This window comes from Camelus ferus, chromosome 12 (assembly GCF_009834535.1).
Source record: "Camelus ferus isolate YT-003-E chromosome 12, BCGSAC_Cfer_1.0, whole genome shotgun sequence".
In the NCBI taxonomy this organism is placed as follows: domain Eukaryota; kingdom Metazoa; phylum Chordata; class Mammalia; order Artiodactyla; family Camelidae; genus Camelus; species Camelus ferus.
Window position 1 is genome coordinate 22,982,063 of NC_045707.1, and position 22,092 is coordinate 23,004,154.

The 22,092-nt window shown below is 50.0% G+C and overlaps 2 protein-coding genes across 17 annotated transcripts in view; one reads left to right on the top strand and one right to left on the bottom strand.

Annotated features, from left to right (window-relative positions):
* ARHGAP9 (Rho GTPase activating protein 9) lies at window positions 1-11,761 on the bottom strand. Of its 15 annotated transcripts, none has more exons than XM_014557429.2 (19): window positions 11,554-11,761; window positions 7,112-7,213; window positions 6,468-6,801; window positions 5,979-6,202; window positions 4,851-5,075; window positions 4,550-4,663; window positions 4,244-4,348; window positions 3,952-4,013; window positions 3,728-3,818; window positions 3,442-3,537; window positions 3,201-3,299; window positions 2,828-2,969; window positions 2,627-2,734; window positions 2,194-2,292; window positions 1,938-2,015; window positions 1,736-1,789; window positions 1,345-1,479; window positions 892-997; window positions 1-292 (listed from the first exon to the last, which is right to left on the bottom strand). In XM_014557429.2, exons 3-19 carry the CDS (start codon window positions 6,781-6,783, stop codon window positions 121-123), a joined length of 2,226 nt encoding a protein of 741 aa, XP_014412915.1. In that variant the 5' UTR covers window positions 6,784-6,801; window positions 7,112-7,213; window positions 11,554-11,761; the 3' UTR covers window positions 1-120. The 15 variants fall into 15 exon arrangements, with proteins under 15 accessions (XP_014412915.1, XP_032349086.1, XP_014412919.1 ...); XM_032493195.1 differs by having other exon boundaries at window positions 6,468-6,668; window positions 11,554-11,757; XM_014557433.2 differs by lacking the exon at window positions 11,554-11,761 and adding an exon at window positions 10,402-10,791 and having other exon boundaries at window positions 7,112-7,179.
* Window positions 10,945-22,092, top strand: part of MARS1 (methionyl-tRNA synthetase 1) — a 16,820-nt gene continuing 5,672 nt past the window's right edge. For both annotated transcript variants that reach the window (XM_014557426.2, XM_006182504.2), the window contains exons 1-11: window positions 10,945-11,118; window positions 11,964-12,054; window positions 12,216-12,294; window positions 12,372-12,506; window positions 12,851-12,926; window positions 13,153-13,325; window positions 13,493-13,599; window positions 16,857-16,973; window positions 17,097-17,300; window positions 18,077-18,278; window positions 20,107-20,181. In XM_014557426.2, the coding sequence (XP_014412912.2) occupies window positions 11,010-11,118; window positions 11,964-12,054; window positions 12,216-12,294; window positions 12,372-12,506; window positions 12,851-12,926; window positions 13,153-13,325; window positions 13,493-13,599; window positions 16,857-16,973; window positions 17,097-17,300; window positions 18,077-18,278; window positions 20,107-20,181 (1,368 nt within the window). In that variant the 5' untranslated portion in view covers window positions 10,945-11,009. The remainder of the gene's footprint in view (window positions 11,119-11,963; window positions 12,055-12,215; window positions 12,295-12,371; window positions 12,507-12,850; window positions 12,927-13,152; window positions 13,326-13,492; window positions 13,600-16,856; window positions 16,974-17,096; window positions 17,301-18,076; window positions 18,279-20,106; window positions 20,182-22,092) is intronic.

A 22,092-nucleotide genomic window follows, 5' to 3' on the forward strand; every position in this document is an offset into this window, starting at 1 on the left:
TCTGGGAGACACAGGATTTAAAGGGATGTCCCCCAAACAGAACAGCCCCACCTGCACCCCCATCAAAGGGCACCCAGCAAAGATCACTGGAAACATATTTTCTCTTCTTCCCTGCCCCAGTCAGGGGAAGAGGCTGGCGAAGTCGGTGAGCATCAACTGGACTAGCTGCCCAGGGTAGAGGGAGTGGGCCGCTGGGTCAGACGTCTCCTGCTCTGGACGAAATAGGGTTGGTCCAAACACAATTCCCAGGTTGTGGGGGGTCATGCGGTTCTTGTCTGAGTGTGCTATCACCCTGTAGGAAAAGACCAACAGCCAGGGCTATAGGCCAGCAGCTTTGCCGCTTCAAATAAACCCAAGCCTTCAAAGGTTTGAGGCAGAGTTAGCTTCAGGATCCCGTGTGGTGGCTGATGAAAACCAAGGAGAGAGCCTCAAGGGGGTCAGAAATGGGACCAGCAGAGAAGCCTTCAGGACACAACTCGAAGATGCAACCTAGGATGCCCTTGCCTCTTCCCAGCTTCAGAGACTGCCCCTAGAGTCCTCTCCACTCACAATCTGGGGGGCTTTAATTCAAATGGCTACCCTCTCTCAGAGGTCACTGTCCAGGCCCAGCTCAGCCAAGTAAGTCATCCGCATTGTCCAAATGAAAGACAGATACAGAGGGAAGCGAAAGGTTAGAGTTTCTTTCCTTATTTCCCTCACAGCATCCCTGGGCTTGTCTTGGTCCCCAGCTCCCCCATTTAAATGATACCGACTGAGCAAATAAGGCTTTGACCCTGGTTTCCTCTGTCTGCTCACCAGTCTTAGGTGTTTCCCTACCTTCACCCGACCCAAACAGAGTCCCTGCTGCAGGCCCCACCCGCCCTCCCTCCACAGATGTTCAGTCTTCCTGACCTGCATAAATGCTCCAGGAGGTACCGCAGAGTGTCATGGTTGGGCTTTGGCATTGAGCTTATTAATTCTTGTATTTGAGTGAGGCGCTGTTCTGATTCTGGGAGTGCTAGAAAGAGTGACGGGAAGGGTACAGGGGTGAGGTAAGGGAAGGTGCTAGGTAGGGCGGGGGGGGGTGAACTCACCACTCTCTCCCATGCCCATGGAAGACATCATTAATTTATCACAGCATTCTTTTTCACTGAGCCCAACCGCTGCCTTAGAATTCTTTCTAAGTCAGCCCTCTAAATATTCACCAAAAAACAACTGGAGTTGGCACATGAGTTGAAAGTTATTTTCCAACTCTGTGCTCAGGATGGGACAGAAGAGTGTAAGGGAACCTCTATTCTTTATCACTCTTGCCTCCCCTCCCCCAACTCCATATCAAGGGTATTGCCCAAAGCTCCGATTCTTTACCAAGGGCGGCACGAAAATGGGGCAGCAACAGTGAGGGCACCAGAGGCTGGGGTAGCTCCCTGAGAAAAAGCTTCAGGGCTCCCGTGATCACATGAATGTCATCCCACTCAGCACTGTCCAAATCTAATCGGCCTTCTGGAAGAAGAAGGAAGTACAGAGGGGCTCAGGGTTCATGAAGGACCAGAGGGACCCAGAGACTGAGAGTTCAGGAGTTTGGGAAAAGATCCAGTTAAGGCAGACTACAGGACTGCCTAGGGGGTCCACAGTGGAGCAAGACAGCAGAGATAGGGGTGGGGACTACCATCCCAGGAGCAGGACAGGGGCGAATTCACGAGGAGCAGGGATGATGTGAGAAACTTTTATGAGTCTGAGGGACCCTCCAGGTAAGTACCTTGTCCTGGCTGTTCTGGGAACACGTACCTCCCATCGGAGGTGATCGCCCGCTCTGCAACATGTATGAGAAGAAATCAACAGCTGAAGCATGCAGCTCCAGCCAGAAGCCCTCCCTGTTCTGCCAGCTCCCTCACTCAGAATCACCTGTGGTCCTGAGGCATGAAGTTCTTAGTACCACCACCTGCCCACAGCCTGCTTACCTCTGTCCACCAAGAAGCGAAGTTTCTGGACCACCGCCAAGTTCCCACTCACCCGGTAAATGCCATCCACATCTAGTCCTAGGAGATGAGACAGAGAGCAGATAAGGATTTCTGCTTTAAAGTGTGTACTGAGGGCTGGTGAGAGATCTGAGGGTGGAGAGAAAAGGGGCAGAAGGAAGACTAGGGTGAGGGAGGTGGGGAATTCTGGGCCTTGGCCTGTTGGAAGGGGAGACTCTGGGGTCTCTAGGAAAGTGACCTCTCTTATCGACAGCAGCAATGCAGAGCCGCACAAAGCTGGGCACGGTGTCCCCTTCACGTTGGCACAGTGATTCCAACTGGCAGCCAAACACCTGATCTGGAGAGGCACAGAATGAGGTGGGAAGCAAGTGACACCCATGGAAGCTCTTTCTAGTACAAGTCTCCACCCCAAAGCTGGGCTGGCCCTCCACCTGCCTGTTGCAGGCCTGGGCAAGGAGGTACACCCCCCAGCTTGCAAAACCCAGCAGCAGGGGAAGGTGTGGGCTTAGAAGACTGCTGACCTCGTTCTGGGAAGCTCTACTCTGAGCCTCACTTGTTTTCTCATCCATGAAGTGGGCTTATGCCCAGATCAGGAATGTAAATAAAACTGCTGCAAAAAAGCTAAGCCAGGCACAAAGGAGAAAGGCGCTGGCTGGCCCAGCCCACCTCACCTCGGAGCAGACCCCGCTCCTGCAGAGTTTGCAAGGGCGGTCTCTTTGCGATAAGCCGCTTTAGTTTGTTCCGCACGCGGTTCTGCTCAGCTCCTTCGGGACACCGACCTGCCGAGGCATGTGGAATCAGAACGGGAGCGCAGCCGAGGCTCAACGAGCCGGGAGAAGCCCCCAGGCCCCGCCGACCAGGCCGCCCCTTACTGGAGCTCCGCCGGCCGCCGATCCGCAGTAGCGGCTTCGACACCCGCTCTGACTCCTCTTCTTCGTCCTCCCCGGCACTCAGCTCCCCCAGTTCAGCCGGTCCTGAGCCTGACAGGCGCAGCTCCAGGGGGTTCTCTCGATCCTAGATCCGCACCGCAAGATGGTTCGAGGCGGAGGTTGGAAGAGAGAAATCTGCACCTCCTAACCTGCTGCTGGGGTCCTCCGCCCCAGGCCCATCCCAGGGCTCTGCACTGAGACCACCCGGCCCCGCACCACACCACATCCTACAGTTCCTCCTCCACTCCTTCTGCCCGCCCCCGAACCGGCAGAGACTCTCTCGGGTCTCCGTCTGGCCACCTCCCACCCATCTCACCAGGCGTTCGATGACGGCCCGCAGCGCGCGGTGCCAGGATCGCAATTCGGTCTCGTGGTCTGACTGCAGCAGGAACTCATGGCCAGGGATCGTGCGGATCTGAGGGGCCAGCGGGCAAAAGGCCTGGATCAGGGGGGAGGAGCATAAAAAGCAGGGAGGCCAAGCAGGAGACCCGTGCGGGAAAGTTGGGGCGCACCCTCGGGTCGATAGGGGCTTCGGGAATGCGTGGGAGGGCACTCACGTGCAGGACGTTGCGGCGGCTGGACAGGTGGCGGCCGTGGGCCAGGGCCGCTCCGCGCAGGTCCACGCTGCTTTCAGGTCGGCTACCCGCTGGTCCCTGGCAGTTAGGGGAGAAACTGAGGCCACGGCGCTGTTTCCCTCACTGCCTCCCTCTCAACCCGTGGACTGCAGCGCTCCTTCCTCTCTATGTCATCCTCCCCACCTCCGTCCCCACAGCTGGCCTGAGGCAGGGAGAAGTTGTGCCAGAACTCCTCCTGCACCCTGGTTCTCCCCTCCTTCACACTCACCCAGACGGTGGAGGGGGCAGTCGTTGGTGGCTCTCGGTAGAACACCAGGCTGTTACCTGCTAATACGACCCAAGATGGGCCCCAGTTCTTCCTGCAGGTGCGGTGAGGGCAGTGGTAGCAGTGCAAAGGTCAGTTACAGTCACATGGGGAGGGCCTGTCCCAACACTCTGCTCTACCCCTCAGAACCCAAAAACCTGGGCCCCTGCTGTGTACCCTGTTCTCACCTGAGCTTGCGCCCTCCTTGGGCGATCTTGGTCATGTTGAGCAGGCCTGACTTTTCTACCTCCTGGGAAGTGGAAGGAAAGGTATCAATAAATCACCCAGCTCCCCCACACAGCCACCATGGCTTTCCCCAGACAGTCTCCCAGGAGTGAGGTCCTTTAAAGTTGGGGTAAGTGCTCGGTAAGAAAAGATACCCAGAGAACATTCAGAAAGAGGAAGATGTATCTGAAGGAGCACGAACTGGGGGCTAGGGCAGGGAGGATCTTGGCATTCACAAGGAAATGGGAGACTTACATGGGGGTCATCCAGAACCTGTGGCAGAGGCCGGGGGGACTGAAAGGCTGAAGGTTGATCTGAGGGGTCGATCTGGGAGGTGCGTCTGTGGAGGCCGGGCGAACCCTAGGGCAAGAAGTTGGAGAAACAGGTGGAGGAAACTTCAACTTCAGAGTCCCTGGCTGTAGGGGGAGGAGGGGTGCGGATGTGGGTGAGAGGCAGGGGGGTGTGGTGGGTATTGAAGAACTGAAGAACGATGTCTTGCATAAAAAAGAAAGTCTGAAAAGATGGCTTTTCCTGCATGTGATCAGGATGGAGGGATCTCACCCGAGGGTCGTGCAGTTCTGGGGTCCCTGTGCCAGACTCTGAGCCCTCTGCCTGAGGCTGCAGGATACCATTGTCTCTGTTCAGAGTCTGTGTTCCCTCTGTGGAGCCAGGGTTCTGGGGGAAGAGAAAGGTAAAGCTATATCCAGATGCCACCTCAACTGGCTTCCAACACCCTTCTCACAATTTTGTGATTCTTCTGATCTTCTGAGAGCCCCAGCGAGAAAACATACTACTTTGGGGGTCAGTACGGGAAAGGAGGAGTTTGAAGGGACAAAGGGACAAGCAGGAAGGAAAGTCTCACCATCTCTCGGGTGCGAATGTGGCGTGGGGGCTTCCAGGATTTGCAGCCAGTCAGGGAATTTATGTAGAAGCAGCGTCCGGAGTTGGGGTCCAAGTGCTGCTCCCAGGCATCCAGCCTCTGCAGCGGGGGGCATGCAGGGTTTGGAGGCGGGGACCGGGGGCAGCGGCGAAGGTCCACCAGGTTGCAGTACACAGGGGGCTCTGACATGAGGGGCTGGGGTCTTGCCTGCAAGGAAAGAGGGAAGAAAAAGGTAGTTATTCTGCCTGTGCCCCTCCTCAGTCTTCTCTAACTACCTCCTCCTCTCTCCCCCACCATTTTCTCACCACCAGCTCCTGGCTGGGGTGACCCAGGTACTGAGGAAGAAACCCTCGTCCCCAGCCGTTTTTCTTTTTTTTTTTTTTTTGACTCCCTCCCTCACCGTCTTTGCTTTTCTCCTCACTTCCTGTTGCCAACTTCCCTCCTCCCCCACCCCACCCCCACCCGAGGACCTCAGGAAAGGGGAACAGGCTTTTTCTTTTTCTGTGTTTGTGGAGGGAGGGGGTTGAAGGGAGAGCCCCACCTTCGCATCCTCCAGAGAAAAGGAGGCAGAGAGGGGTGAGGGACCCCTGCTAGCGGAGTATGGGAGAGGAGGGGCCATTTTTCACCCACTAGTAAGTAAGAGAAAGGGGAGGCGCTGAAGCTTCAGGAAGATCAAGGGAGTTACATCTCTACAGAGGACTTGCTAGTGACCTGAATTGGCAAGACAGAACACAGCAAAAACCCTGTCCTGGGCCAGGAGTCAGGAGGCTGAGAGAGAAAAGCATAACCGGGCTGGCCTTTGAGCCCCTCATATCATTTGCCAGGTTCCATGTACCCTCAGCATCTTTGCTGCCTGCTGTCCCTCAGCTAGAATTCTTTCTCATCCAGTTTGCTTCAGGGCTGTCTCTTTCTCCTTATTCAGATTCAACTAAACGGCATTTCCTCAGAGATGCCTTCCCAGATCACTCCAGTCATCCTCCACCACATTTAGCTTCTTGACAGCTCTTATGAGTACCAAGGGTTAGCTTACTTATTCTGTCTGTCCTGTTCGCCACTGTGCCTAGAACTGAGCCAAATGACTGACCTCGCAGAAGAAGAGCTATGACTCACCACGTCTGCGCTGGCCGCTGTCAGCAAGTCTTCCTGGGAAAGGGATCTTTCACTTGGTCCTTCCCGGAAGGGCTTCAGGAGGGTGGGCCTCAGATTGGTAACACTGACACTTCGACACATTTTTGTGGGGAGGGGAGGAGGCTGCTTGGATGAAGCCTGAGCTCTGCCTGGGGGTTCCTGACACAGGGGCAGCTCCTCCATGGAGCCAGGAAGTAACTGTGGGCCTGGAAACAGAGAAATGGGAAGAGTTGGAGGCAGGGTCCCCCCATTGATCTTGGCTGGGTCTCCCATCCTAGGGGTTCACAGAGGAGACAAGAGTAGGTGGAAAATTACATGAGATCTAGAAGGCTTGCGACTAGGAGGAGAGGCGATGTGGACACCATGGTGGGAATGAGGGATAGGAGGGGGTCAGCAGAAGCCTGGGGGAAGGGGATCATGCCAGTAATTCCCAGAAGCCAAGGAGATAAGAAGGTGATGGGGCTTACTCACCAGGAGTCCAGAGGGACTGGCTGGGGGTGATGGAGTTTGGGCTCTGGGAAGGGCTAGGTTCCTCTGTCATGTAGGCAGCTGGGACAAAGATGGGTCGAGAGGTAGAGGGTGCTCCCAGGCGTCTCGCCAACCACCAGTCTGAGTTGGTCTTTCGAAGCAGTAGAAACCTGTCCCCTTCAGCCAGAGACACCTGCCGGCCATCTGCCCCAGTATAAGTGAAAGCATAGAGGGCACAGAGCTGGGACCCCTGAGTAGGGCATCGGGGCCCCAGCCCTAGGCTCCCCCAGGTACTTGGCCACCGCCAGCCTGACAGCATTGTCGTCAGTACTGCCACCTACGGGAAAAAGGGGTGTTGGAGAACCAGAAAAGGACAGGACCGGCTGCTTGCAAGCAGACAGACATGGTTCTAAGAGCAGTGTAGGGTAGAAGGTAAAAACAGGAACCCTGGGGTGAGAGAAGAGGGTACGGAAGAGGGCCCGGGTGAGGGTCAGTAATAGGTTTTGGGGGCTGAGAAGTCCTGGGTGCTGTGACTAATGAGGAAGTATGTCAGTAAGGTGAGAGAGGATGTGGTCAGCAGGCCTGCGAGACCAGCAAGGCAGGAAATCAGAGGAGAGGGTCTAGCTCAGAAATTTTCCTCTGAGTACCTTCTGGGGCCCATCAGAAGATCCAGGGGCAGGAGGAGCTGGTCCTGGGTGGTGGTGGGACTCTTGAGCTGGACACGGGAAGATGTTGAGAAAGAATCAGGTCTGAGACAGAACACAGGCAAAGAGACAAGCATTAATGACAAAGATACAAATATTCATGACACTTTATTAAATTTACATAGGCACCAATGTTTCCATTACCAATAGTCTCAGACCTAAAGCTGCGTGCTTCCTGTGCAAATTCAGGAAAAAAAAAAACCCATAAAGACAGAGAAACAGACAGCCAGAAAAATAGTAAAACCAAACTGGAGAGAAAGAGAAAGTGGCTGGGAAAAACACAGAGGGGTTCAGAGTTTGAGGAAGAGGTGAAAAGATCTTCTTCTGAATCTGGGATGTGTTTTGGGGAGCTGAGAAGCCTTGATATGATCCTCTGTATACAAACCTTTCGGGTGGGACCCTACTTTAGTGTGTGGGTTCATTCATTCATGCTCTTAACAAGGATTGGCTGAGCAGGTCCTATGTGAAAAACAGTGTCAGCTACTGGAGATAAGAGAGGGGAAAGAGAGAGACGTAGCCATAGCCCTTGCCCTCTTGAAAGCTAAAGACAGATCTTAACTGATGGCATCATAAATGTACTAACCACAACTGAATTAGGGGCTATGGATAAGCAGTACAGGATGCTTTGACAGCACGTGGGAGTGAAAGGTAGGAACTGACCTCCCCTGTCGATTGCCAAAGCTTTGAAACCCATACCTGTGCTTTCTCCTTACCTGACCACATTTTCCCCCTTCTCTCGGTTTCTCCACTGCACAACGTGAGGCTTTCTGTCTGGCTTTGGAGAGGTGGGGTAGGGAGTGCCCCTCCCCCTTAATGACATCCGAGAACTAGCTCTCCTCCCCGGACACGTGATCTGAGGGCTGGGTAGCCAGTACGGGGGATTCGGCCTCAGTGATCTTCCTCCTCGGTTTGCTCCACTTTCAGTATGTGGAGAACTCTACCCTTAACTCTTCCCTCCCACTTCCAAAAGAGTGACCAACTTCATTTATTCATTCGTTCATTCATCTGGTGGTTGTTCGTGCTCAAATCTCAGCCTCTTCTGCTTTCTCTGCTGCACCTGCACTTTATCTTTTTCCTCTTTATTGACTCCTTTCCATTAGTTTTTAAACATATCCAAGTCTCTCCCATCTTTAGACAAACCTCCTCCTGCTGTACTCTCCAGTTGCCACCCTAGCATTCTCTTCCTTTTTACAGCCAAGCTTTTTTGCCTACACATGGGGGTCCCCATTTCCTCTCCCCTCACTCCATCACCTTTGCAAGTTCACTCCTCATAGGGTCACCTCTGACGCTGCAGGGACACTTTGCTGTCCTTACGTTGCTCTACATCTCAGCAGCAGCCAACACAGTTGACCTTTCTCTCCTTCTACAACCTCTGCTGGCGTTCCTCTTACCTTTTTAGCAGTTCCTTCTCTGTTGCATAAGGAAGGACTTTGCTTGTTTCTTAAACCCCAGAGGTCTGACTGAGATTCCGTGCCATTTGCACTCTATAAGCCAAAGGTGGTCTTATTCTCTCCCCAGCTCAGATGACCTCCATATGTTGCTGGTACCATATCTCCAGTCCAGATCTTTCTTTGGAGCTCCAATCTAATCCGCTGTCCCCTGAAAATCTCCACCTGGGTGTTTCACAGGTACCACAAATACTGTGTTCTGAACTGAACTTGTCAGCTTTCCACAAACCAGTTTCTCTTTCAGTCCCACCATTAAGTTAAATTTATATTTACAAACATTTAGTAAATGCTTACTACCACGGGTGCCAGGCAAGAACTGTGTGCTAGGCATTATCAATCAAGGTGCCCTCTCATAACAATTAAAATACAGTGTGATAACCAGTATGATAGGGGAAATATGATCATCTGTTGGAGCACACACAGGGTATACCCAGCTGCTCAGGTCAGAAACCTGGCAGCCAAACTTAACTTCTCTTGTTTCCTCCCCACTCACATTTAATTGATTACTAAATCTTTCCAGTCTATCTACAACTAGCCCAGATGATATCATCTTTGAACTAATCTCCTTGCATAGAGCTCTGCTTCCAGTCCATTCCTGGCATAGCAGCCAGAGTGAAGTTTCTAAAACACAAAAATGCCCTGCCACTCTCCTGACTTAACTTTTCAAAGGCTTCCAGTTTTTCTCAAAGTCCAAGTTCTACAATATGGTTTACGAGACTTTCTCCTTTTAGCCTAGCATTTTCACACTCCCCACCACAAACTCCATACGCCAGCCACACACTAATTCCTCACATTCCTAAAGTGCATTGAGGCCTCTGGTCCTTTGCAGAAGTTGTTTCCTCTGCTAGAAACACTTCCTCTTTCCACTCCTACTAGCCTTCACCTGGTGAACTCTTACTCATCAGCCAGATCTCAGTGGAAAGGTCATTTGCACAAGAAGACCTCTCAAACCCTTAGAGTCCCGTAGGGGCCCTAACTAGGAGATCCTACAGCAAGTTTTACATTCCCCCGTGATAACTTTCAGGATACTTTAAAGTTTTTGACTTTCTGACTTTCCAGGAAGACTGTAAGCTCTGCCAAGGAAGCAGCCTGTATCTATTTTGTGAATAATTGTATCGTATCTTCAATGCCTTGTGTAGTGCGAAGTAATCTCTCCGTGCTTGTTTCCTCATCTAAAAAATGAGAATGAGAGAAGCTATCTCATGGTTTGTTTGTAATTTTTAAAATAACAACTATTTTCTCATAGCCTACAATTTTACGGGGCAGAAATTTCAGCAGGGCTCAGCTGGGTGATTCTTCTGTCCCTTGTGGCATTGACTAGGGCCACTTGGTGGTATCCAGCAGGTAGATAGACAGGCTGGTCTGGAGAGCTTCACTCACCTGACACCTTGATGAGGCTGACTGGAATGCTGGGATCAGCTGGCGCTGTCAGCCAGAGTGTCAACAGGACACCTCTCCAGCATGGCAATCTCAGGGTAGTAAGGCTTCTTGCAAGGCATCTCAGGGCTATTAGAGTTTTCCAAGAAGACTGGGCAGAAGCTGCAAGCCTTCTTATAGCTTAGATTCAAAAGGCCCAGAACCTCCAGAGTTTTTTAGAATTAAACTTATGTTCACATATAAGTGAATTATTATTACACATAAATTTACGTATATATACATAATGCTTAGAACAATGCTTAGCTCGTAAGTACTATCAAGTATTATTCTTAAAGGGATACAAAGATGATTAAGAAGGGTCCCTTTCTCATTGACTGATACGTTTCTTTGAAATATATATATACTTACTGCCAAACTCTGAGCCTTCTTACTTCTCCTCAGTCTGACCTTTTCCCTACACATGTTTCCTCCCGTTTAATGAGACTGGCTGATTATGCGCTGCAGACTGGTATTAAATCAATATTTAATAGTCACATTTTTAAAAATTAATAGGCTATCCACACTAATTTTCATTGCGTCACTAAATTAAGTCTATCGTAACTCTCAACTCCAGAGGTCTGATTCTTATGAACTCGAATCGAGAGTCGGCCATTGCGAAGCAGCCACTGTCCAGACATCGGCACTTCTGCCAGACAAGTGGAGCCCTTAGTTTCCGTCAGCGCCTTCGGGCTGCGTCGGAGGATTAAAGTGCGCCGCGCCGAATACGTAGAGGTCTCCTCCGGCCCGCCCACCAGGAAAGTGCCGCTCTGGCACCGCATCTACGGCCTCTCCGTCTCTATGACACTCTTTTCCTGTTTCCTAGTGTTGCATGATGGGAAAAACAGCCTACTTTCCGGGAGCCGGGCGTGGGGAACCGCCTAGTTCCGAACTCCATTTCCCGGCGTGCCTCGCGGCGGTTGCTCAGCCCACTGGCGGGAGGCCGGTTCCGGTTGCATCAGCGTGGAATCCACGGCGAAATGAGATTGTTCGTGAGCGAGGGTGCCCCAGGGACCCTGCCTGTGCTGGCCGCGGCCGGGAGGGCCCAGGGCAGAGTGGAGCTGCTCATCAGCACTGTAGGCCCAGAAGGTAGTAGGGCTGGTGCTGGTGGGTGGTGGATGAGGGAGGTGGGACCGAAACACCATCATGTAATTGTCTTCACCAAACCCCCACCTCTCACCATGCACTCGGTTAACCTCCTCCCGCATTGTCCTTGGGCACTCCATCCCTCTTTCCTCTTCATCAGCACATCTTCATCAGTCACTTCCCTTAACTACCCTCAGTGTACCCTTCTCTCATCTCTTGCCTGCCTGCCTTCCTTCGTCTTCCAGGACCCCGCCTCACTCCAGTGAACCTCTTTACCCTTGATAATCTTCTCCCACACCTGCCAGGCACCCCACCCTACTCCACACACACTCACCAGTCACTCACATGACAACTCCTAGGCACCCCTTTGTCGTCCTTAGGAAACCCTGCTCTCCTCTCCTAAAACAAACGGTACACACATACTCCTTTCCGTTTTACCTCTTATCATTCGCAGCCATCTGTTTGGGTAATTCTTAAGCTGTTCTCTTGTCAGTCCTCCCAGTTCTCTTAATTTTGTTCTCCTGATGTAGCTGAGATCATTCTCAGATATCCTAGTTACTTTCAGTTGTTCCAGTTCTTGGCTGCAGCACTGTCCCAATACCACCACCTCCTTGCTGCAGTCCCCATCTGTTGTTTCCAGCTGGCAGTCTCAGCTGAACACCTGCTGGCCTTTCCAGCTCATTCTGGACCCACCCCCTTTCGGTGGTCCTATCGTGGGCCCTCTAGTTGAGACTGCCCATCTTTCTTTCCTTCCCCCTGCCTCCAACAGTGTGAAGTTGTCCTTCTAAATTGACAGAATTTTTCTTTTCGTTTCCCTGTTTTTCACCCATTTTCCTCTCCTGCATCAGAGTGTGTGGTCCCGTTCCTGACCTGGCCTAAGGTCCCTGTCTTGCAACTGGATAGTGGCAACTACCTCTTCTCCACCAGTGCAATCTGTCGGTCAGTATTGATCCTTGATACAGGGAGGTGACCGAATAAAATCAGGGATTACTGTCCTCTGTGTGGCCTTATTTACAACCACTGTTGCACTGGAGGGTGAGAAATGGGCTAGACAAATGGACCCCTCTAATTCTACATTCTCTTGTTCTGTCCCTGAGCAGATACTTCTTTCTGTTATCTGGCTGGGAGCAAGATGACCTCACCAACCAATGGCTGGAATGGGAAGCCACAGAACTGCAGGTGGGACTGAGACGAGGGGATGGCAGGCAGGCCCTTGCTCTGCATAGCCGTCCTGACCTGTGTCTCCCGCATTTTAGCCAGCTTTGTCTGCCGCATTGTACTATTTGGTGGTCCAAGGGAAGAAGGGGGAAGATGTTCTTGGCCCAGTCCGGAGAGCCCTGACTCATATTGACCATAGCTTGAGTCGTCGGAGCTGTCCTTTCCTGGCTGGGGTGAGTTGGGCCTTGAGATGGGGATCAAGGAAAGCTGTGTGGTGTAAGAGGTAAAAAGGAGGACTGTATTCCAAGTCCAAACCCCGAAACTGCTGCTTATTAGCAGTGTAACCTTTAAAAATCACTTAATTCTCTAACCTTCAGTTTTTTTCATCTTTGAAATGAGGGTAGTATTAGTACCCACCTCAGTGGGTTATTGTGAGGGGTAAGTGAGATAATTCAAAGTGCTTAACACAGTGCTTGATACATAGTAAGTGCTTAGAAAATATAAGATATTATTATATACATTGTGAAGAAACCGATTGTCTCACCTGTGTACTTTTTCTTTCCTTTCCTCAACAAAGGAGACAGAATCTCTAGCTGACATTGTTTTGTGGGGAGCACTGTACCCATTACTCCAAGACCCAGTCTACCTCCCTGGTGAGAACCCCGCAGCCCCAACCCCAGGAGCTTGGTGTAGGGCTTACAGAGTGGACAGAATATTGAGGACCCACTTTGAGGTGTAGCTTGGCAGGACAGCTACAGCAGAAAGATGACTGAGGGAATGGGAGAAGGCAACTGGAGAAACTTCATGAAGAAGGGGAGGAGGTCCTCTCCCACCTGCCCATTCTAGGTTTTGATACCCTCTTTATTCCCATGCCCACAGAGGAGCTGGGTGCCCTAAACAGCTGGTTCCAGACACTGAGTTCTCAGGAGCCATGTCAGCGAGCTGCAGAGACAGTGTTGAAGCAGCAGGGTGTCCTGGCCCTCCGGCCCTACCTCCAAAAGCAGCCCCAGCCCAGCTCGTTTGAGGGGAGGGCTGTCAGCAATGAGCCTGAGGTTTGGAACAGAGCCTCAGTCCCTGGTGGGGTGGGGGGAGTGGCTTGGGGAGGGACTTTGAGCATGGCTACTGACTTTTTCAGTTGTTGGGGAGCATGGAGAGAATTTGTTTATACCCCCCCACCCCATGCACACACCTGGTGAGTGATTGTGTCCACCCTTCATAGGAGGAGGAGCTGGCTGCCCTGTCTGAGGAGGAGATCGCTCTGGCTGTAGCTGCCTGGGAGAAGGGCCTGGGAAGCTTGCCCCCACTTCAGCCGCAGCAGAGTCCACTGTGAGTAGGCACACATGAGTGGGGCTTGGTTTCTTACATGGCAGTTGTTGACAGAGCCCATACTTGCCTGTCAGGTCCCCTTTGCTGAGCTTTCTTTAGTTTTCCATTCTCTTCACCTCTTGACTAATATTTCGGACATACTGTCCATCAGCCCCTTCTGCACCCATGTTTTTAGCTACTCTCGCCCTGTTGGTTGCATCTGAATCAGTTTTTCCAGCTCAGATTTCTTTTCTGAGCTCCGGACATATTTGTCAGATTGTCTCCTAGATTCCTCCACCTCCACTGGCACTGCAAACTCAACATTTCCAAAAGTAAACTTATTACCTTCCCTGCCAGCTTCTCTTTCTCTCTTTTATCCACTTGTCTAAGTGAATGACTCCCACCTTCTAACTAAAAATCCAGGCCAGAAATCTTGGTGTCTCTCATCTCCTCCTGTATCATTTATTCCATTACCAGGTCATTGATTCTAGCTCCTTAGGAGTCCTGTATCCATCCCTTCTCCTCCTCATCCTCACTGCTGCTTCCATAGATTGGGCCTCACCATCTCTTACCTTCTCCTTCCCTGCTGCTCTGTGCTCCACACTGCCACCAGAATGGCTGCTTAAAACTGCCCATATTATCCTCTCACCCTGCTTTTCAGGATTCTCCAGATGGTTTCTTTGTGTAGTTCATGAGGCCTTTCGTGATCTGGCCCTTGCCTTCATTCTCAGCGTCCTATTCTGTCACTTTCTTGCTACACTAAGATAATATTCATACACATAGGTAGGTTTTTCCATCAAAATGAGATATTTGTAGTTCTGAATGTGTTTTTATTCAATAAAGATATGAGTGTCCACTCCTTGTAAGGCCCTGTGTGCTGGGAGCTGGATCTACAGAGGGAAACACAACAGACAAGGCCTCTGCTTTCATGCTACTTTGAGACTAGTAGGATAGACAGGTATTTTAAAAACTGTCACAGAAATGTATAATTATAAATTTCGGTAAGTACTGTGAAGGAGAAGCACGGGATGCTGTGAGAAAATATAAGAGATTAACTTAGAAAAGTGACAGTTGAACGAAGACTTGCAAGATGAGTAGGAGTCAGTCAAGCAGGGGGAAGTCTGGGGGAAGGATGTCTCAGGTAGAGGAAGCATCATTTGGCTCTTTTTAAGGAATTGATGAAAGGCCTGTGGCTGGAGGCTGGTCAGCAAAGGGCCAGATGGGTTAAGATGAGTTTTGAGAGGCAGGCAGGCTGAGGCCATATCATGGTGTCTCTCACACCTTGGTGTCTTCGCCCGTGCTGTTCCTTCTCCCTGGAATGCCTGCATTCTGATCTACCTGACGTACACTTGTTCCTCAAGAGACTGGTTCTATCATTTCTTCCTCCCTAGAGCTTGAGAGAGTCTTAAGTGCTTCATCTTTTGGGAGCTCCCCTTGTCATATGACGATGTCATAGTCTCTTTATGTGTCTGTGTCCTCACTGATCTATAAGCTTATTAAAGATAGGGGCACTCTTTTATGTGGCCCATTTTCTAGAGCAGGGCCAGGCGTTCAGCAGATAATGATAAAATTTGAATGAGTTCTTTGAAGTCCGTCCTTTGTTTATTCACTCATTTTAAGTATTTCTGTGAGTGTCTGTTGTGGATTCAGTTTAGCACTAAGCACTTTGGAGGTAATAAAGAATAGGAGGAAGACTTTCTCAGGTGTTTATATAGGCTGACATATTTAAATGCAGATATAGAGGGGGAGACAATTGGCATTAAAAACTCTAGAGCCAAACCAGGATGTCTTCTGAGCTTTTCCTTCTGACTGAAGGACATCCCCAGGGTCTCGATCTGGCAAATTCCCACCCATTCTTGAGGCCAACTCAAGTAGTTCTGCCTCTGTAAAGTCTTAATCTTAGGCTGGAGATGCTTGCCATCCTTCTGCCTTCTTTGGCAACATGTATCTCTCATTGCACTGATTGTGGTCAGAAGTTACATGGTAGAATGTAACCCCCTTGAGGCAGAACCCCAGGCATACTCACCTTTATATCTACCACCGTAGGAAGCACACTTGAGACAGAAGCTACAGGGTAACACAAAAGGAACACCACAGAATGTGTGGTACAGAATGCTTAGCAGTTTGGGATACAAGGATGACTGGGAGGAAGGCTGATCGCCAGTGGGAAGGCTTTCCTGAAGTAGCTGATTTCTAAGCTGGATTTCTGAGAAAATTATGGTATTCAGTTACGGGGAGAAAAGACAATGAATGCAGGAGAACTCAGTGAGATCTTTCTTGAGGAAATGAGCTGTAAAATGTTCCAGGAAGTAGAGGGACCATCTAACTGGATATGTAGCTTTCAGCTGGGAAGAAGGGTGAGGCTAATGTGAGGGAATCATTTGAGTCTTTGTTAGCAGAAGAAATTATGGGACTCAGTGAGCTCACAGGATGCCTGGGGTTGAAGGACACGGTAAGTGATGGGAGCCAGCGATTATAGGTTGAGAATGGCTGGAAAGATGAAAGGAGCCGTGATGAGGTGTCAGGGCTGGGGTGGGGGTAGATACAGGGTGTGTGCAGCTGAGCTGTCGGGGTGATGAGGGATGAAAAGAGAACAGTGGATTGAGTGACTTCCGACGGCAGATTGAGTGGCATGACTAGGAATGATCCTGGGAAAGTGGGGAGAAGGTGGCTATGAAGGCAATGACTGGTCCCTGCTGGTGTGAATCAGGCCATGAGGAAGTGACTGGCATGGGTTAGGGAGGGGAGAGTCGAGGGATTCAAAAGGATTTGGGAAGACTTGTATAGGGGTTGGCAAGCTGTAGGGATTTCCGGTTGTGACTAGAGGTGATGTTAACATAGTGCCTGGGAAGAAAGGGAGAGGTCAGCACAGGGAAAGTGTTCTTGGGTGGCATCAGAATCCAGGGAGCATCAAATGATGGTGGTTGGACAGAGCCTGGGGAGAGCTGTCAATAGCCAGGTGGTTGGAGCTGAGAATGAGCTCATGGAGAAGACTGGCAGTCACAATGAAAGGAGCAGAGGTCAGTGTCAGAATGCAGCTCCTTAGGAGCAGTACACGAGGCTTGCTTGCTGGGCAAGGCCTTTTAATCGCAACTATAGGGGATCTCATGGCTTTTGAGCGAAGTTTATGGGCCAGTGGGTTCATGTGAGGAAAGACTACAGATGGACATGACCCTGTGACTGTAGAACAGATCTGTGTCTGGTGCTCTGTGCACTTTGGGTCCCTCCTGACCCTCTCGTCTGTCCCCCACCCCGCTGTCCTCTTCCTCCTCTACCAGGCTGCCCGTGGCTGGGGAGAGAAACGTGCTCATCACCAGCGCCCTTCCTTATGTCAACAACGTCCCCCACCTTGGAAACATCATTGGCTGTGTGCTCAGTGCTGACGTCTTCGCCAGGTGGAGCCGCTGCTGGGGAGAGACCTGAGGGAGCAGTGGACACCAAGGGTGGAGGCTGGAGGGACACTGGGGATGTGGGAGGGGCTGAGGTGGGGCTCCCATGATCACCACATTCCCTTCCAGGTACTCCCGGCTCCGCCAGTGGAACACCCTCTATCTGTGTGGGACAGATGAGTATGGTACAGCAACAGAGACCAAGGCTATGGAGGAGGGTCTAACCCCCCAGGAGATCTGTGACAAGTACCATGCCATCCATGCTGACATCTACCGCTGGTTTAATATCTCATTTGATATTTTTGGTCGAACCACCACTCCGCAGCAGACCAAGTAGGTTTCCTCTCGTCAGGCAGAAGTGGAGGGTGAAGGCTGGGGCTGGGGCAGTGGACTATCCAGGAGACAGAAAGATGGAAGGAGCCAAGATTGTTGCCCCTCCACCCCCCACTCCAAACTTAGAATCTGAATGTTGTCCTGAAATGTGTCCCAGGCATTGTTAAGGGGATTCAGTGTGTGCAGAAGCCTGACCAGGGGCTGGAGGAACAGACAAGGGACGGAAGGGACAGGACTTAGGCTCATAGGAAGGGTCTGCCTTCCCCCTGCGCCTCCCTTCAGTCCCCTGGCTGCCGTGGTCTCAGGACAGCCCCTCCCACTCCTGTGTGTTTATAGCAAAAACACTTACTCTTCCTTTGCTTGATTGTCATCCTTATAAAAACTAGAGTGGACAGGCTGCCAGCTGACAGTGCTGTGCAGTTTAGCAGTTGGGCTGATTTAATTTTAATTTTTAGGACATATCAAAGAACTAAACAGTCCTATCCTTTTGGAGATTTTTGTTAACGAAAAATACAAAACAGATATGTCTGTATTTGACAAAAGTAAATTTTAAAGTGATGAGGAAAGAGATTGTGGGGAGAGTTGGGGAATGTATGTGAGGGGCCTGGACTCATCAGTAAAAAAAAAAGATGACTAGATGGCTTAGCCTTGAGGGGGGCTTCTGCCAGATTTCTTTGGCACTCGGACTGCTGGGTGGAGCGGCAGGAGGGAGGGGCACACCGCTTCCTCTTACTTGCTCTGGCCTGTCCCTCCCCATCCCTCGCTCACCTCGCCAGAATTACCCAGGACATCTTCCAGCGGTTGTTGGCTCGAGGTTTTGTGCTGCAAGATACTGTGGAGCAACTGCGGTGTGAGCGCTGTGCCCGCTTCCTGGCTGACCGCTTTGTGGAGGGCGTGTGTCCCTTCTGTGGCTTTGAGGAGGCCCGGGGTGATCAGTGTGATAAGTGTGGCAAGCTCATCAATGCCACTGAGCTCAAGGTGAGAGGAGGGTCTCTTGGGAGCCCAGTCTGGAAGGAGACAATCTCTATTCCTGAGGGACTCCTGCTCCCATCCCACTTAGGATTTTTGTTTTAGCAGTGGCTAAAGACCTTTCACCGCTGGCTCTTCCAACTCCATCTCAGCGCTCATCACCCAGTCCGTTGGATAAATTTTCATTGAGCATTTACTGTGTGCTTTGCATTGTATGGGGAAATAAACAAGTTCAGTTCATACTTCCCTACCTTTGCTCCTGCTTCCCACCACCTGGTCTGCATTTTAGTTCTTCCTCCTGTAAATACCACCTTTTCTTCTGCTCCATGTTTATTCATTTGTTAGTTCATTCATTCATTCATTTATTCAGCAAACTTTTTTGAGTCTTTGCAGTAAGGTAGTCACAGTTCTAGGTGTTGGATGTAGCAGTGAACAAGACAATTTTATTTAGTGTGGGGAGGAGACCAATGCAAAAGACAGAATGTAGTTACTATAGAGAAAACTGCTGGGAAGATGTGGGAGAGAGTGACTTCTGGGAGATGCTATAAGCTAAGTGATTAGGGAAGGCCTCTTAGAGGAGGTAACATTTGAACCTAGAGTTTAACTGAAGCATGAGAAGGAGTCAGAAGGTGAAGAGTGGAGAGTGGGGTTAAGAGCATTTCGAGCAGAAGGACCGGGACATGCAAAGGCCCGAGGCAGCAAAGAACTGAAAGAGGAATTGAAAAGGCCAGCGTGGCTCACAGTGAGTGGGGAGGCGGTGGGTAGGGGTGTGGAGTGAGACGAGGTCAGGCAGTGACGAGATTTCCAGGGCCTGGTCAGCCACCGCAGAGTTGGAAGGCAGGCTTCTCTGGATAGTGGGTAGGAGGGAAGCAAGAGAGAAAGTGGGGGAACCAATTTGGAGGCCAGAGTGGTTGCTCAGAAATGGGATGATGGCAGCTTAGACTAGGTTAATAGCAGTAGAAATGGAAAAAAGAAAAGGATTTGAGATACGTTTGGCAGCAGACTCTGTAGAACGGATAGACTGGAATTCGGGGTGGCAAGGAAGTCAAGAAGACAGCAGCTTGTACGTTTTTGGCTTGAGCAGCTTGGGTAGACGGTAGCACTGTCTACAGCCATGGGCAGGATTGGATGAAGAGCATTCCGGTGGAATGCTGTTTGGGTTTAAGTTTGAGATGCCTGTTAGACACCCAGGGAGGCGTGTTAGTCAGGCAGTTGATACAGCATGTGGATTTCAGGAGAGAGGTCCTGAGAGGTCAATTTTCTCACCTTTAGAAGCCCAGATCAGAACTCACTTGGAAGCTTTCATTGATTGGCCCCACCGAACTGTTTACTCCTTTAGCCATCATCCCTCAATGTTTGTACAGTCAAGTTGTCCCATGAAAATAAGTATTTCTTGATGTTTTGCCGAGTAAAGGCCTGCCCTTGTCTCTCAGGCAAGCGCTCTGTCCCTGCTTGACTGTAACTTCCTCAAGGAGCGGAGCCCTGGGTTCTTCTCTTTCGTCACTCCTTCTGCTCCGCCCAGCTGTGAAAGGCGCAGGGCACTGTGCTGAGCCTGTGCTCGGAGAATGCTTTTTCCTGTTCTTTGGAGTGCTAGACGGGGACGTGACACTCTGGGTAACAAATGTTGTGCTATGCAGACCTGATTCTCCAAGTTCAGAGAAGGCTCAAGTAAGTAGTTGCTGAGGTGGCCGGGTGTGAGTGTGAGGCTAGGCTGGGTGGCACACTGGGGACCTCATCTCTCTGTGTCTCCCCCCTCGCCCGGACAGCTCCTGGGCCTGCCGTCCCGATCCCAGCTGTCCCGCCTTGGGTCACCCCTTCTCTTAACTTCCCTTCACAGAAGCCTCAGTGTAAAATCTGCCGGTCGTGCCCTGTGGTGAAATCCTCTCGGCACCTGTTCCTGGACCTGCCTAAGGTGAGTGGGCCCTTCCCTCAAGCCAGTCTGCACGACGTCTTCTGCCCTGTCTGCTTCAGCCACAGGCAGAGGCAAATCTATACCAAATCCCTCTCAAATGCTTTTAATTTCCATTTTTAAATTATACACGCTTACTGCAAAAAGATGCAACAGGTCAAAGGGCACAAAGGGAAAGGCCCGGGCCCGTCTGCCAGAGGTGTGTGCTGCTGCTAAGTCTCCTTTGTGTCTGTTTAGAAGCAGTGCATGCCTATGAAAGCATTTTTATGTCTTTTTTTTAAATGTCTTTTTTCCCCCTTAATACAAATTAGGTCATGCGTTCATACTTCTCTGCAGCCTACTTTCTTTTACTTCACAGTGTATCTTAAACAATTTTCTACTTTGGATTTGCCTCCTTTTTTTACTTTTTAAACTTTTTGTTTGGAAATAATGTCAAGGTTGCAAAAAGACTTGCAAGAATAAGCAGTTGCTAGAACAAAGAACCTTGTGGTTTTTACCCAGAAGAACCTCATGTACCCATTTCCCAGATTCACTGGTTGTTAAGATTCTGCTCCATTTGCTTTAGCATATTCTCTCTTCTCATGCGTGGATGTGGATGTGTCTGTGTAGCCTCTTTCCTCTTAAATGCTTCATTGTATGTTTCCTAAGCAAAAAGACATTCTTGCATAACCACAGTAAACAACTTCAAGAAATTTAACATTGATACAGTTGTGTGATCTACCATCCGTATTCCAGTTTTGTCCGTTATCCCAGTAGTATCTTTTATAGCATAATTTTTCTGTAGTGCAGAATCTAGCTCAGGATCATATATTGCACTTCGTTTTTCTATCTCTTTAGTTTCCTTTAATCTGAAACAGTTCCTAAGCCTTTATCTTTTATGACATTAACAATTTTTAAGAATATAAGCTCTGACCGCCCCCCCCCCACCCCCCCGTTTAAAATAGAATATTCCTCACTTTGGATTTAGTGGCTGTTTTCCTCATGATTAGATTCAGATTATGCATCTTTAGCTGGAATATTATATAGATGATGTGTTCTTTCCAGAGGCACATGGTGGCCATTTACCCCTCATTGGTGATGTTAATTTTGTTCAGTAAAAGTGTTACTCAGCTTCTCCACTGTATATTTAATATTTTCCCCCTTGCAACTTGTCAGCAGTCTGTGGCAATACACTTTAAGACTATGTAAATACCTTGTTCTTCATTGAAAGATTCCCACTTATTCAATCATTCTTACCTGAAGAATGAATTTTCACTAAGCTTTTCCAACTTTACCTTTCCCTCCACATTGACCTTGACTCCTTCAGTCATTTATCTACTTATCTATTTGTTATCAGTATGGACTCATGGATTTGAATTTTTTCCAGTGGTTTATAATTCATTCCTGTCCTAAATGATTTTCATGCTCTAATTGTCCCTTATTTGACCAGTGGGAGCCTCTTCAAGATTGCTTCTCTGGGTGTTTCTGAGGTCTCCCACCACTTTTTAAGCACTTCCCTTTTTTCTGGCATAACAAGATATTCCACGTTTATCTTGTTCCAGCCTGGGGCTCAGCCATTTCTCCCCCGAACCCTGGTTGCTTTCAGTAGGGAACAGTATTAGAGACCAAGATTTACGTGTGCTCTTTTCCACTGGGGTCTCCTTGCTTCTGTGCCCTGTCAGCAGAGAGTTAGGCTTTTATTTTAGGGTCACACTGACACCTGCAATTCCAGTTCCTCTCCACAGTTCTTCCACAGTCTTCCTCATTTCATAATTTTATCTCCCATCTTCCACACAGTAAGTACCCTGGTTCCCAACATTATTTACTCATTTGCTTGATCCTACAATATACCTAAAAATAATTTCAGAATTGCTTCACCAACACCACTACCAAAAAAACTACTAAGAAGCATTTAGGGTTTGTTGGTAGTCCTGC

Bases quoted from the DNA above. Each gene is read 5' to 3' on its own strand.
- ARHGAP9 (XM_014557429.2), bottom strand. From the start codon at position 6,783: ATGCTGTCAGGCTGGCGGTGGCCAAGTACCTGGGGGAGCCTAGGGCTG. The intron at 6,203-6,467 runs GTGAGTAAGCCC...CTCTGTTTCCAG, and splicing joins CCAGTCCCTCTGGACTCCTG to GCCCACAGTTACTTCCTGGC. The intron at 2,016-2,193 runs GTCACTTTCCTA...CTCATCTCCTAG, and splicing joins TGCTGCTGTCGATAAGAGAG to GACTAGATGTGGATGGCATT.